This window comes from Peromyscus californicus, unplaced genomic scaffold, assembly GCF_007827085.1.
Source record: "Peromyscus californicus insignis strain IS unplaced genomic scaffold, ASM782708v3 Scaffold_8__1_contigs__length_139910024, whole genome shotgun sequence".
Lineage (NCBI taxonomy): Eukaryota > Metazoa > Chordata > Mammalia > Rodentia > Cricetidae > Peromyscus > Peromyscus californicus.
In genome coordinates, this window is record NW_026294606.1 from 39,733,688 (window position 1) to 39,749,874 (window position 16,187).

The 16,187-nt window shown below is 44.1% G+C and overlaps 1 protein-coding gene across 12 annotated transcripts in view; it reads left to right on the plus strand.

Moving 5' to 3' along the window:
* The window catches only part of Carmil1 (capping protein regulator and myosin 1 linker 1), a 256,793-nt gene that overhangs the window by 187,676 nt on the left and 52,930 nt on the right, over positions 1 to 16,187 (plus strand). For all 12 annotated transcript variants that reach the window (XM_052729001.1, XM_052729011.1, XM_052729002.1 and 9 more), the window contains 4 exons: positions 62 to 160; positions 6,670 to 6,798; positions 8,702 to 8,833; positions 14,398 to 14,573. In XM_052729001.1, coding sequence (XP_052584961.1) covers positions 62 to 160; positions 6,670 to 6,798; positions 8,702 to 8,833; positions 14,398 to 14,573 — 536 coding nt within the window. The remainder of the gene's footprint in view (positions 1 to 61; positions 161 to 6,669; positions 6,799 to 8,701; positions 8,834 to 14,397; positions 14,574 to 16,187) is intronic.

The following is a 16,187-nucleotide window of genomic DNA, read 5'->3' on the forward strand; positions in this document are numbered from 1 at the left end:
CCACTTTATTCCCCAAGGAGTAAAAATGTGATCTTGAGGGATATGTGTGCTCCATTTCCAGATAGAAAACTATCTGCTCCGGAATCACGAGACTAGAAAATACCTTCAGGAGCAGGCCTACCGTCTCCAGCAGGGCATCGTCACCAGCACCACCCAGCAGGTAAGGGCACCGCTGTCTCCTCACGCTCAGCAGAGGCTGGCAGAGCACAGTCCCAGAAGGGCTGGCTTGGGGAAGTCACAGTAGATGGAAAGAGAGGAAAGTGTATTTGAGGCAGAAAGAAGAAACTGCATTAAGAAATGGAATCCTAGATGCTACAAGCTGAAGGGAATTTTTTTTAAATTGCTGCTTCGTAAGTGTTAAAAATTGGGAGACTGTGACGGTGGCGGCTCAAGACGGGGGGTGAAGAAAGCTGAGTTTTATTTATGTTTCATGGGATCAGATGCTATTTTTCATCATTAATATATATGAATAGCAAAAATACATTTGGTACAGAAACTGAAGACGATGATTCAGGCCTATAATCCCAGCCTGGGTGTCAGAAAACAGGAGAATTAGGAGTTCGAAGTCATCTTTGCCTATGTACAGAGTTTGAGTCAGCCTGGGCTACCTAAGACCCCATATCAAAACATTAAAAACAAAACATACAAACAGCTTGAGATGAAAGCCACAGCAGAATGGAGCCAGGCGCTTGTCTCTGAAGGTCGAGAGACACTGACAGGATCTACTTCACTGTCGTCGTCGTCGTTATCTCCAAGTGTGCTCAGTGAACCTGCCCTCCTTGACATCTCAGCTGTTCACATGCATTACACAATTGGGAACAGTCAAGTAATATGTGTCAAGACAAATTTTTAAAAATATTTCTGACCTAGCCGGGCGGTGGTGGCGCACACCTTTAATCCCAGTGCTTGGGAGGCCGAGGCAGGCGGATCTCTGTGAGTTCAAGGCCAGCCTAGTCTACAGAGTGAGTTCCAAAGCTACACAGAGGAACCCTGTCTTTAAAAACAAAACACCTGTCAAAAAAAACAAAAACAAAAACAAAAAAATTTCTGACCTACCAGAACTTTTGAGAAAGAAAAGGATTATTTAGATTTTGCTAGGTCTTAAAAATCTGATTTCCCCCCTGTTAGGGACTAATATTGCTTGAGTATTTTATAGCTTACTGTTACTAGCACGTTTTAATTTTTTCTTAAGATCTATTTTTATTTTTAATGGGGGGAGCACATATGTGCTCCTGAGTGTAAGTGCCCACAGAAGCCAGAAGAAGTATCAGGTCACCTGCAGCAGGAATTACAGGCTGCTGTGAGCAGCTTGGTCTGTGCGTTCTGCGACCCAAGCTCAGGTCCTCTGCAAGAGCAGCCGTACTTTTAAGCATGCACTGAGCCATCACTTCAGCCCTGTTTTCAGTGTTTAGCCTTCAAAGCAACAAGACTGTTAACACTGTACCTTTGCTTCCTTTCCCTTAATGAGATACCAAAATGTAGGCTTCTTTCTTAATCCAATGTCTTTCCAACCTCTTTCTGTTTGAGAGGGCAGCCCCCAATCTCACACAAAAAAACCAACAAAACACAACCCCCCAAAAACAAATGAATAAACAAAGCCCGACAAAACCGCACCATCTTTGGTGTTCGCTCTTCACATCAGATTCCCTCTTCTCGTGGAAAGCAGCTGCACACAGGAGAGCACTGTGGATGCTTAGCTCTGCCATGGGGCTCGTTCAGAATTATCTGAGTCATTATGCACTGGGTACATTGCCACCTTTCACTTCGGGGAGTCCTTGGGATTTTATGACCAGCTATTTTCCTACTGGAGTCGTTTCAGCGGCTTCAGGGGAGATATACCTTGAAGTGTTGAGGCCTTCAAATACAGGAAGAATAGACCCTCTGTGACTACTGGTGGCCACGCCCCAGATGACCAGGGAAGACTGCCATGTTTAATGGAAACACTGAAATCCCATGGCTTTTCAGGCATTGGTTTTTGTCTCCTGTCTTCATCTAGGATTTTAAGGAATTAATAGTGTCTTTTTGCTTTTGAATTCTCCCCTTTCCCTGACCTGATAAGCCCTCTTAACCAGGTCTTGGGAGACTTTGACATGGTAAACATTCTAGGCCTTGTATACCTATAGCAGGTACCACCTTCTGCCACTGTGGAGTAGACTCAGCCATATACCGTGTACCAGGTATAGTGCATGTACCGTGAGATTAGCTTTGTATTTAAAAAATCACAAAGTCAGGCCTGGAATTGTCTGACCCCAAAGAGCTGTTTTCTCAACACTCTTGAGCTGACTTTTCTCCTGGAGATCATTACTTGCCTAACCTCCTCATTCTGTAACATTCAGAAACATGACCCCTGTATGTATCCACTAAAATGGCTCTGAGCAATCGTCCTTGTCAGCAAGTCTAAGAGTCCTTTCTTACTGAGGCTGTTTATTGTTCTGGCTAGCTTCCAATTCTCTGTGCAGCTGAGGATAGCCTTGATGCTCCTGTCTCCACCTTCCCAGTGGATTATAGGCCTGCACCAGCACACGTAGGCCGTGCATTAGTGTTGACTGTGAAGGTTTCTTCCCTCTCTGTGTTGACATTGCTTGGGGGCAGAGCTATTGCCTTATTCAGAATTTTCTGTCTTCAACATCAGGTATACTGCTATATTTTTCTTGATTAAAGAAATAGCCACAGAGGAAAAGAACATTGTTTTCACAAAGAAGTTGTTTGGTGGAGGAAGTAGAGGCAGTTGTAACAAGTGAAGAGTGACTCAGGATGGCATTTACTATGAGTGGTTTCTATGCTTTGGTTCAGCAGCCTGGTAGCTCTGAAGGATCCTGCTTGTCCCTGCAAGTGTAACATGTTGTGTGATGAGGTGGCTGAAGAAGTCAACTCAGAGGATGGAAGTGGGTAGTCCAGCTCTGCCCACTCCTCCTGCGTTACCATCCACTTTACTGAGGGGTTCAGACAGAGCAGCAAATTCAGGGAAGGTGTATGTCAACTAGGGCCAGCCTGCTGATGACCACTGAACTGTATCATCAGGAACACAATTATCATTAATGTAATGACTGGGAATGCTAAGACCAAAGAGATGAAGGAAGAAAAGAGAGTTATGTTTCAATTCATGCACGATGCTCTCTAGGAACTCTTCAGTTTCTCAAGGGGAAAATGGAGCATGTATGGTAAGAGTTGAGGAAGCTAGATGACACACGTAAACGAAGGGCGTGTCGAGCAGTGAACAGTTCTATAGAGTTCTGGTGATCTTGGTCTCTTTTGCTGTTGCTGTGATGAAATACTCTGACAAGCAGCTTAGGGGAGAAAGGGCTGATTGTGGCTCACAGTTCAGGGGCTCATTCTCAGGGCAGGGAAGTTAAGGGAGCAGAGTTTGGCAGCTGCTGAGCATACGGCATCCACAGCGAGGACACAGAGGATGGTGGGTGCAGGCTGCTACTCAATTCCCTTGTCCGATGACGCAGTCCAGGCTCCCATCCAGGGAATGGTGCCACTCACAGTGAACAGGCTGTGCCTCGATGTCATCAAAATAATCCTGCACAAGCCAGCTCAGAGGCCAGACTCCCAGATGATTCTAGATTCTGCCAAGTTAACAAATAACACTGACCACAGCAGTCCACACTTCTATGTGTTAATTTAAGAAAAGAAAATGGACAATAGCAGTATGTGTGTGTGTGTCAGATGAAAGAGGGAAGGTTAGTGGAAGGACCCCATTTGTGGTGGGGTGACCAGAGGAGTCCCTTTCTACCCCTCCTGTCACTGTTCTCAATGATATGCTTTAGGGGTACGACTTGTAAAATGATCGCGAAATGCTTAGATTTCCTTTTTTCCCCCAAAATTTAACTTTGCGCTTTGCCCTACCTCATCATAAGTAAGTGCCTGTCCCATCCCTGGGCTCCCAATGTGCTGCATTTGGTTTTGTCAAAATCGAACAAATGCTTGGATGAGCCCTTGTGATATGAGTTTGTCTCGTTTGAAGAACTAAAATTTTATTTTCCTTTTGGCTTTAAAACTGTTCCATGTGGAGACCATTTTTGTGGAGTTCATTTAAACACTCTCTCCTCCGTGCACGCTGATGTACACACTTCAGGGAGCTCTTTAGTATTAGTGGAGAGGATTGACTTTATTGGGTCGCTTCCACATGCTTCTTGGGTTGGCCGATGTGCATCTGGTTTATCTTCTGAAATCAGAAAATCATTCTTGGTAAGATGTGAATTATTGATGACCACTTTTGTTTCAATCAATATGCCAGTTTGAGGAGTAAAGATTTATGTCCATCATGAAGCGTTTTAGAAACACAGAGTCAGCTCTCTGCAGGGCATTATGGGAATACAGAAAGTTTTCGATTCCTGCCTGAAAGCATAGATTGGAGGTGAAATGAGAAACTGTTCACACGATGTTCCTATGAGGGGCTCGAGATAGTCACTTACAGGAAGTCTGAGAATGGGACAATGGAAGGCTGCTGTGCGCATCAACGCTGCTCCTATTAGGCCCTTGTCAACAGGATAGAGGCTGTGAGAGGTGCTGGTTTACTGGATTGTCTGGGTAATGCCTGAAAAGACATTGTGAGCCTGACTATAAAAGGGAAGAGGAGAGAGGCCTCAGCACCACAGCAGTAGACCTTCCCTCTGAGGTCAGAGTCCGTCCTCTGTGCTGTCCTGAGACCACACTCCATCCCTCCCCTGAGGGTCTCCCAGTGTTGCCCTGGCTGTCCTGCAAATTGCTATGTAGCCCAGGCTAGCCTCAAACTTGTGGTGATCCTCCTGTCTCTGCTTCTGGAGTACTTGGATTACAAGGCCTGAAAACTGATTACAATTATATTTCATTTTGTAGTGCCGAGATTGGACCCAATGTATCAAGGATGCAATGCAATCTCTACCAAAGAGTCACGTCCTCTTTGCTGAGGGCTCTGTTGTTTTGGAATCTGTAGGAAAAGGAAGGGAGAGTTTGCTTCCTATTGACACAATGTCAAATTATTCCAAATAAAAAGAAAGGGGTAATTTAGCTTAAAAAGAGAACAGTTAAACTTTTTTGATTCAACTGACTTATCAGATGGGGCAGGACACTTCTTAGAAGGTCACCAAAGAGTGGACACTTTTCCTTTTATTCATTTATTTTGTTCTTTTTTTTTTTATTCATTCATTTCAGTTTACTCATTTATTTATTTGTATGTGGGGGTGGGAGGTAGGCATGCCCGTGTGCCTTGCATTCACAGAGATCAGAGGGCACCTTCCTTGCAGAAGCCAATTGTCCCCTTTGCCATGTGGGTTCTAGGCCTGGAACTCAGTTCCTCAGGCTGGGCTGCATGTGCCTTTACCTGCTAAGCCGTCTCACCAACCCAACAATTATTATTATTATTTTTATTTTGTGAGACAAGTCTAACATTCCAGACTGACTTTTTAGCGGAGGATGATTTTTAAATCGTCCATCTTCCAACTGCCTAGCTAACCATTATTTTTAAGATCATAAAATAGACGATGTTTAGCTGTGATGACGAGCACTGTGACTGCCGTTTCCTTGAGATGACTCTACTTCATTTTCTGCTGTCTACCCACACTTGGCTGGCTGTAAAAAATAGAGGTTATTTCAGCCCATGGTCCCAGAGGTTGTGAGGACCAGAAGTGAGACCTGAGAAAAGGGTGCCCATTCCACATGACACCCACCAGCATGGGGAGAACTGGGTCACTCAAGAGCAGGTCTGCCCCGAGGCAGGTTTCAAATAAGGATGTGGTAACCATCTGTTCCTGTCATTGTGTGTGCAAGGCTCTGCCACTTCCTTTGTGTTCTTTAGTTCAGTCCTGGACCCACTGAAAATGATTCGAGTCCAAATGGCTTGTGAGGCAAAGCTGCTGGGCTAGACACTAGGTGGCATTGACTTCACTGTTACCCATGCTAATATGGCAAGACACATCCCACCTTTATCGACTTAGACAATGTCTCATGTAGCCCCATCTATTCTTCAACTCGCTTTGTAACCAAAGATGACCTTGAACATCCAGCTCTTCCTGTCTCACCCACCCAAGTGTTGGGATATCTGATGTGTGCCGCCATGCCCAGTTTATATAGTACTGGGAATCGAACCCAGGGCTTCATGGATGCTAGGCAAGCATTGTCCCAACTAAGTTACATCTCTGGCTGCCCTAACTTGCTTCTATGCTTTGGTGGTTTTTGATTTATAAAGGGAAGCACCTCATATAATAGGATTTTTACACTGTCAACTTCCAGAAACTGTTTTGGTTTCTATACAACTGAGACCAACTGGCAGTTGTCAGGATTCTAGGGTCCTGTCCCCAGTCTTGGCAATGTAAACCACTGTGTTTGCAGCACCTCTCGCTGTGTCTGACACACACAGGGCACTCGATGACAGCTCATGAGGGCCACTGTCTAGCAGAACATCACCGGGAGCTACAAGATTTAATCATTAAGATGATCCACTGCACAGCGTTCTTCTTAAGGGAGAAAAGAGACCCAAAGCGCCTTATTATCTTTTCCTGGAGTTCATGTGCCATTGGTTTCTTGCACGTTTGGTTAGACTAATTTAATAATTGGTTAACCTCCCTTCTGGAAGATGCCAGCAAGAGGCTTTTCAACCTCATGCATTCTGTTTTCTTGAATTTTCATTGTCCATTCTGTGTCTTCATTTCTACACCAACTCGGATGCTTCTCTGGTTCCCACAGATGATTGACCGGGTGTGTGTGAAGGTTCAGGATCACCTCAACTCCTTGCGATCCTGTGGGGGTGACGCTATTCAGGAGGATTTAAAGGCAGCAGAGCGGATCATGCGTGATGCTAAGAACTCTAAAACGGTGAGTTCCTCCTCGGAATTCGTGAGAGTCTGTATTGTGTTTGTCCTGTGTGTACCTGGATTTCTAATAATAGGAGTAAGGAGCTGAGCATGGTGAGAGTTTCAGAGTATAAAATTACGCCCTGAGTAACTGACAGCACAATACTCCCACTGTTACCTCTGACAGGACACATCCTTTGTGGTAAAATTTGGTTCCCAGGTTACCCACACCTGTAATCCTAGATAGAACTCAGGGGACTGAGGCAGGAAGGTTGGAGCAAGTTTGACGCCAGCCTGGGCAGCATAGTAAGAGCCTGTCCACAAAGACTTTAGTCCCCAAAGTGTGACTTAATAGAAAATAGACTCAGTGTGAGTCAGAACCTGGGCTCTTCTGCTTTGGGGTCACATAAGTAGGGTTTTTGTTGTTGTTGTTGTTATCAATTTTGTTTGTTTGTTTTTATTTTTTGAGACAGGGTTTCTCTGTGTAGCCCTGGCTGTCCTGGAACTCACTCTGTAGACCAGGCTGGCCCAGAACTCAGAGATTCCTCTGCCTCTGTCTCCTGAGTGCTGGTAATAAAGGCATGCACCACCACTGCCCGGCTCATATAAGTAGTTTTATTTAGTTGTTTCATTATTGTTTAACTTGCATTTATTTATTTGTGTGTATCTGTGTGTGTGTGTGTGTGTGTGTGTGTGTGTGTGTGTGTGTGTGTGTGTGTGTGAGTCAAAGGGTAACTTGTGGGAATCTGTTCTCTCCTTCCACAATGTAGGTCCCTGGGATCAAACTCAGTTTGGTAAGCTTGGTGGCCTTGGTGGCGAGTACCCACTGAGATATCTTACTGGCCCCAGAATCACGACTTACAGATTAGTCATCAAATAGTCCTATGGTGCAATAATAATATATACTGAGCCATTGTCCTTGTATCCTGGCACAGAGCCTCTAAATCCCTGGAACATTCTGAGTGACAGAGGTAACGATATCATCTTTAGGTACCGATAACCAAAACTTTTCAACACAGCATTCATCTTAATGAGTGGATGTGGAGGAACCAACCATAGGATGAACATTGGCTCTTGTGTCCAGTCCACACCCCCTGCCGATGGGAAGGGCTGGAGACTGGGTCAGTCACCCATGACCAGTGACATCATCAACCATGCCTCTACTGTACCTTTGAGAGAGTCTTAAAACAGGGGTTTAGATAGCTTCTGCTTGGTGCCATCAAGGGACTTGGAAGTTGGCATACCTGGAGACAGCATGGACGCCCTCTTCCCCCAGCCCCTGTAGAGCCTTTTGTGAGGTCATTTCACTGTCTGGATGGGAAACCAGCAGTGGTGAGGAAGGCGATTTCCTGAGATTCCTGAGGCATTCCTGCAGGTCACTAAACCCGAGGGCTTTAGTGGTGGGGACCCCTTGACTTAGTGATCAGTTTTCTGTACCCATGATGACTAGGATTTGTGACTGGCAGCTGAGTGATATAGTCCTGTAGGTCTGAGTCCTTTCTTGTGGCATCTGACGACAATCTAGGCAGAGAGTATCATAACCGAGTGGAATCCTGGGACAATCGATTGGCATCTGAAGAGAAGTGGCATTACCTGCATCTTTGGTGACAAAAGTGTGCTGAAAATAGTTTAACCCTCACATCCCAGACAGAGACAGGAATGTCGAGGACACTGACTGACTCCATGGCCTCAGAGCTGCTGAGGGGCAGTAATGACCGTGTCGTCTTCCAGTGTCACTGTGTTGAGGTGCTAGCATTGCTGGTTTTCACCAAGATGAACAGATGCCAGTAAAGAGCATGGGCCTCCATTTACCATCTGTGGCTTTGGCGGAGGACTGATGATCTCTAATATGTTTCTTTAGTTCTCTGTAACTTCACAGTGGTCTTAATGCTTATTAACAAGGTTACTTTTCGCCTTTCTTACAGTTGTTACCGAACTTATACCATGTGGGTGGTGCTTCCTGGGCGGGAGCCAGTGGCCTGTCATCCAGTTCCATTCAGGAGACCCTGGAATCAATGGCTGGAGAAGTCACAAGAGTTGTCGATGAACAACTGAAGGTCTGTGGTCCTGTTATTTGGGGGAATGAATTTGTGGTAATGTAATTGTTTGATGGCATTCCATGCTGTAGCTGCCTGTATTTATAGGATGCAAGTGTGTATGTGTGTGTGTGTATTTGTAGTGTGTGTGTGTATGTGTGTGTGTATTTATAGTATGTGCCTGTGTGTTTACACTAACGGGGAAATACATGGGTAAAAGTAAATACAGCATCTAGTCTAGTTTATGTGTTTTAGAATGCTCTCCTACATAGTCTCACATTTGATGGCAAATCTCTAAATGCACTTAATATGATTGGTTGTTACTGATGGGGATGATTTCCATGTAGAAGACACAAAACAAAAGTGCTCTGGGGAAATATATTATATTTGATTTTGAGAGTGGAAAACGTGGTGGGGACTGTGAGTAAGTACTGCCATGTTGCTTACATGGAGAAGGACAGTAGAGGCATAGCCATCCATCCTGGACATGCTTAGGGATGGAGAAACGGACTTATTAGAATGGAGCTATAGGGCACTCAAATAAACAGAGGTCTGCTATTGGCTTACAGACTGAAAAACGGCTTTAAAAGGTCCCTAAGCCTTTAGAGGACGTGGGTAACCTAAGAGCAGCTTTTTCCAAAGGTAATTTCAGAAATCAGCTGCCTAGAGATGTTTCTCATTCAGGATTCTTGTCTTCAAGGATGCCTTGAAGTCCTTTGAGTTTCTGTCATTGCTTAGTCTGTTTCCTTCTGCAGCAAGTGCAGGAGTGGAGGCGCAGATGATCGACACCTTCCCAGTGTGCTAGTTAGTTAGTCTCTGAAAATCAAGCTAATAGGGCCGAAAATGCTGTGAATTCTTAGATATTATCCATCTCCCTGTGCATGTCTCAAGACACGCACATAGTGTGTAAATTTTACTTACCTGTGGCTATTTAAATTTGGACTGAAGAGACAGGGGCAGAAAAGAGCAGTGCACTGCTTCTGAGTCTTTCTAGACCACATGGTATTAAATTGCACTTGGATCCTTCTGTACAGGCCTGCCTGTATAAAGATATGCAAGGGTCTGCCTGTACAAAGATCTGCAAGGGTCTGCCTGTACAAAGGTCTGCAAGGGTCTGCCTGTACAAAGGTCTACAAGGGTCTGCCTGTATAAGGGTCTACAAGGGTCTGCCTGTACAAGGGTCTACAAGGGTCTGCCTGTACAAGGATCTACAAGGGTCTGCCTGTACAAAGATCTACAAGGGTCTGCCTGTACAAGGATCTGCAAGGGTCTGCCTGTACAAGGCATATACTTTTTTTTATATTAGTAATAAACAACTATGTTGCTTATTTTTAACTGTAAAAAATGGAAACTAATGAAAAATGCTTAAGCAATACCAACAGTAAATTTGTAAAGAATTACTGAAACAAAAATCACATCTGATTCTGCCTAGGTACTCCATCTTATATCTTTGTGATGATGCCATGCTAATGATTAGGAGCCTTTTACACAGGGAGTCTTTATTACAAGTACAGTTCTAGTAGTGAGGAAGCAGCATTTCTAATGGCTGCATTAAAGATGCATTCTACTGCATAGATGTGCCTGTTCTAATTTCTGATAAGCTTTGTTAGAATGAATTTATGTAATTGCTCCATTCCTGGGTTAATCGCATTATACTTTTGTATGGATTTGCAAACCTGTCAAGTAGTGCAGGGAACTGCTCATTTATTGTATTCTTAGTGGTACTGGGTACAGCGGGACACTTCTAACATTTGAAAAAAAAAAAAAACCAACCCATTGTATGTTTTTATTTCCTTAATAGCAGAGTAGTGCATAAGTATTTATTTATTTATGGTGCTGGCGCTTGGCCTCAGGGCTGTATGCTTGCTGGGTAAGCATTTGATCAGTGAGCTACATACCCAGCCCTGTGTTTTTTCTATTGAAAATGGCCTATTTCCATCTGTCGTCCGTTCCCCCCACCCACCGCCCCCTTAGAGCATCTGTAAGAATTTCTTCCCACTGTAAGAATGGTTGTCAATTAAATTGGCGTGAAATGCGGTAACAGGTCCCTTCCTGTCCAACAGCTTCCAACTGTTGCTGGTTTTTCATCTTGTCTGAGCCACAGACTGCCCTGACCTTAGCTGTCTGTTTCCCCGAAACTGCCTGGAGCAGTTGAAATTGATTCTGGCTAATTTTTCTTGGAAGGGACTAGAGCACAAATATCCAAAATAAAATACACTTGCATTTAAAAGCCTGAGATAGTATAGATGCTACTGTCCTGTGGATAGGCTTTGCCTGCTTTTTGTTGTGGGCTTTTCTGAGCCCTTGCTGAATGGCACCAATGTCCTCTGTTTTCACTGTGCCACTGGTCTTCTGCGCCACTCGCTCCCAGGCCCCAAGCCCGCAGTGCCTGTGTGTTTGTGTTTTTCCTGCTCCCTGCTTACATGTCCTTCCTGGACCTTGTGAGATTCAAGTGCCTTTCCCTCTGAAAACATCTGTCACAAATCACAGCAAGTCCTCATTCAGAGATTCATGTGTTCTACTGAAACATTGACTTTCTTACATTTTCCATGCCCTGAAGAACTTCCACTTCCTTTCTACTACTTCCTTCTGCTGACCTGACAAATAGCCTTTTGTGGGAGGGGTGAGGGGGTGGGTGTGGGGTGGGGTGGTGATGATGATGACACCATGTTTTCCTACTTTTTTTTTTTTAAGATTCTTTTTTTGTTTGGTTTGTTTTTTTGAGATGGTTTCTCTGTGTAGCCTTGGCTGTTCTGGTACTTGCTCTGTAGACCAGGCTGGCCTCCAACTCATAGAGATCCACCTGCCTGTCTCCTGAGTGCTGGGATTAAATTAGGCCTGTGCCATCACTGCCAGGCCAATTTTCCTACTTATGGTAACCATGTAATGCACTGATTTCCTTCGTGTTGCTGCTGCTGCTGTTACTGTTGTTGTCCTTGTTGATGTTGTAGTTGCTGCTGGTGGTGTCGTTGTTGATGTTGTTGCTGCTGCTGCTGTTACTGTTGTTGTCCTTGTTGATGTTGTAGTTGCTGCTGGTGGTGTCGTTGTTGATGTTGTTGCTGCTGCTGTTGTTGCTGTTTTGCAGTTCTGGCATGGACATCAGGACCTTGAACATACTAGGCAGGTGCTCTCCCACTGAGCTACATCCACAACCCTGTACTGAGTGTCTCCATAGCCAAAGAAAAAACAGTTTCCCAACACTCCTGTATGGACATTACATTTGCAATTCTGAGGCCCAATACCAAGTGCGAAAGGGTAGCTGCCATCTTAAAGATATTGATTCAGCTTGCTTTACAGACATTATACAGATTTCCCAACACCCGGTGGGTGTGTTGGTTATTTTACAGTTCAGAGGTATACACCTTGAGACTGTCTTAAGGGAACTGAATTCTGTCACGTTTCAGATCCAGGGCCTGCTCACTGAGAGTTGTCTGAAAACAATAACATAGAGATCAACAGAATGAAAACAGGGTCGGAAAAGTGCAGAGATGTGCACAGAGTTCACATCAGCCTGGCTTAGCTTTCCAGAAGGAGGGAAACAGAAATGAGAGACGGTGACACTGGAGAGTGTAGGGAACTGGGGATTGGCTGATTGGCTGCAGAAGCCCAGCAAACCCAGAGCAGGAGAGATGGACAGAGTCCAGGGGAGGAAAACTTCCTCTTTCTCTGGACTTCACACACATACCACACACACACACACACCACCACCACCACCACCACCACCACCACCACCACCACCAACAACAACAACCAGATTAGCTTTCTCTTCCTAGACTACATTAAAAATTAAGGGTTATACCTTGGGTCAAAATAAAAGCTATCAGAGAAAAAAAAAATATCTGAGCTTTATGAAACAAGGAATGGGGAAAATGTAGTGTTGCTAAATAGAAACACTGGCTTTCTGAAACAACATTTCAAGTCCAGTGTGCCAAAAACTAAGAAAAACCAAGTGTGTGTGTGTGTGTGTGTGTGTGTGTGTGTGTGTGTGTGTGTGTGTGTGTGTATGTGTGTGTGTATCTCAGGACAATGAACTGAAACTTTCTCATGCCCCACCTAGTCCTGTGGTGATGAATCAATGTAACATTAGATTCATGTAACATCAACATGGCCACTCTTTCCTATTTGTGCTCATTTAAATTTAAGCTAATTAACATCTGGTAAAACTTAAAATTCAGACTCTCAGCAACTCTCTGCCTCCCACATCACTGTAGATAAGTGTTTGCTTGAGACTCATTAAAACCTTAGGCACAACGCGGGGCTCCGGAAGGCGGGCTGTTGAAGGGTGGGTGCTGGGGGACAGAGAACCATGCGTGGTGGAGATGCAGTGTAAGTTAAGTACCTGAGCTGGAGCCCGCAGCATTGCAGATGTGTCCTAGGACCCTTTCTCCCAGCCCTGTATCACACGGATCACCCTGGAAACCTTAGATGCTGTTGCTCAGAGAACAGGGAAAGAAAACTGTAGGTCCTGAAGCAAAGGTTTGGACAGACTGGGGTGTCCAAAGAGAATACTAGAGGAGGAAACAGGAGAACTGGACAGGAGACCCTGAGCCCTTATGTACCAATTCCCATAAGCACTGAGTAGCCCTGAACAAGTCACTGACCTCCTCTGAGCCCCACTCTCCTTGTTTACAGACTAAATATATCAGAATCAGCCTTTGTTTACAGAGTATTATGTGGACTGAAAAAGCGTCCTGGATGAGATTTATTTTGTAGAGTGAAGTGCGGCCTTGATCCGTCACTTGGTATTAAGGTTATAGGCGGATAATTTGGTCATTCAGCTAAGGTTCAAATTTGGGTCTGACAGAAACACAGATGCCTTTTCCATAGAGCAATCTCGTCACCCATCTTGAGCAAGTCATTTAACATTCCTTAGTGCACACATTTCTCACCTGTGAGGGAAGATCCCTTGAGCAGCTACCCCATCCATCTGCACAGATGTTGGGAGGGTGGAATGTGCAGTGTTTTTTCTCAGATGCTGCAGGGCTGTGAGAAAACATGTTTTGGTGTTGCTATTGAAGTTGTTTATAGGATTCTCTGTAAATGTTTTCATCTGTTATTATTCATGTTGTTTATTGCTGTTCTTATAACTACTGTTTTACAGTTAGGAAAACTTTTCTCTTAGAAGAGAAAAATTGGCAGTCATTTCAATGATTTTGTTATTTTTCTCCTGTTGTGTTTTGGTGGAACTATTGAACGGTTCATTATAATTTAGAGGTTTGTGTGATTTGGGAAGTTACACACATATTTTAGCGATTTCTAATTTTCAAGTTTGTGTCTGTTAAGCATGCTTCCTAGGACCTGGGAGCTTAGTCTGCTGCGGCGAGTTGCTTTGTAAAAGCATGTTTTATTATTCTCATTCATAGCTGTGTTAAGTTCAGCTGCGGCCCGGAGTACTTCAGATGCCGGAGTGAAGCACAGGTTCTGCTGAGTGTCTGGCTGATTTAAAGTGATTCCTTGAGTTCACCAGTCACCCAGGAGTTACAGATCTCCTAGGGGCTGTCTGGAGTCCTTGGTTGCGCCCCAGGGGTTCCTGTCCTCCAGGGGTTCTGGTGGCTGTGTCCTTATCTCCCTCTTCTGTATTGCAGGGTTTGCTTGAGAACATGGTAGATGCGGCTGAGAACCTCTGCCCCAGTGTGATGAAAAAAGCCCACATCCGACAGGACCTGATCCATGCCAGCACTGAAAAGATTTCCATCCCACGCACCTTTGTTAAAAATGTCCTGTTGGAACAGTCCGGAATCGACATTCTTAACAAAATTAGGTATGTTCATTGTGTTAGTATGTGAGACACGGTCCAGGTTCTTATCTTCCCGAAAAGATAGTGTTGGTGGCTTCATCATCAAGGAGTGTGTTGAGATGTGTCTAACGGACTGAGGAGAATGTATGTAAACATAGTTATGCACACAAGCAATGTATGTAAACATAGGTTATACACACAAGTGAGAGTTCTGGACATGTTATATCTGCATTACCTAAGAGCACAGAGTCTCTGTCTCTGTCTCTGTCTCTGTCTCTCTCTCTCTCTCACACACACACACACACACACACACACACACACACACACACACACACACCATTCCCCCTCCCTCCCTGTCAGTTTTGTTATTGTTGTTGTTTTGGTGTTTGGTTTTTTTGTTTATTTTGTTTGTTTTGTTGAGGGGTCCTCAATCTATAGCCCAGGCTTTACTGAAACTCTGTAGCCCAGACTAGCCTGAAACTTATAGCAATCCTCCTGCCTCAGACCTCTAGAGTGAACCATCATGTGTTCACCCCAGGTTAGGATGGTGGGCTTTGAAGTCCCCAGATATGTGTTTGGAGAGGCTTGAGCAGTGTATCAGGATTTCAGTATTTAGAAGACGTAATTACAAACTTCCTTGATTTTCATGGAGAGACCCCTGGGGTCATGAGCATTGTGTTGTACTCAGTTCATCCTCCTTATGCCTCTTAGGTGGGGAATGAGATGGCTGGAAGCCCAGTTCCAAACAGGTTAAGTTTCCCCTTCCACCTGTTTCTGAATATTGATAAAGATATTTAGATGAGCAAGAAAATTAGCAGTTGTGGAGAGCTGGGAAGAGTACGGCCACACAATGAGCTTCTGGTATCTACTGGGATGAAGTCTAAAGCAGTTTGAAAACTCTGAGAAATTAGAAAAAAAGGATTTTGAGTTTATAGAACCACTCGAGGATTATCGAGTTTATGCATTCCAGCCCTTACAGGTGTGCTTACAAACTTTAGTTATCTAAGACTCAGCTTTGTTTCAAATATTTGTTTCAAATATTTATTGAAAATAAATATTTAAGAATCACGTATTTTAAATGTGAATATTTAAAATGGGCAGTGCGTAAGTATTAAATATCCCCTTTAAATGTTAGGATGAAAACTGTGTTAGCCAGTATTCTTTCATGGGAATAGTTTCTGCCACCAATATAGAACATGGCTGATGTCTGTACTGCAGTATCAAATTCTTTTTGTTTTCTCTCCCCCTTTTAAAAACATTTTCCTATCATCACATTAGTTATACATACTAATGGCTTTCCTTATGACATTTCCACACATGTACATAATATATCCAGTCATATTCACCACCACTCCTGCTCCACTCTGGTTAATCCTGCTCCTCTTCCTAACCCATCCCCCTTCTGTTTTTTATTAGCAAATTCTGTCAAATGTGGTCACCTTCCCTGAAAACTGGAAAATTCAGAAAGTTGCACAGGAGTGTAGAACCCTTTACATGGGTGGATCAGTTGTATGTTCATAGACCCATTTCTTGGATTTTTATAATGCATTGGGTAAACTGAGCACTGACAACTCACATACATACGAGGATAATACAGGCACATTTGTATGAGAGGTCGTGCAGGGTGAGGGACTCCTA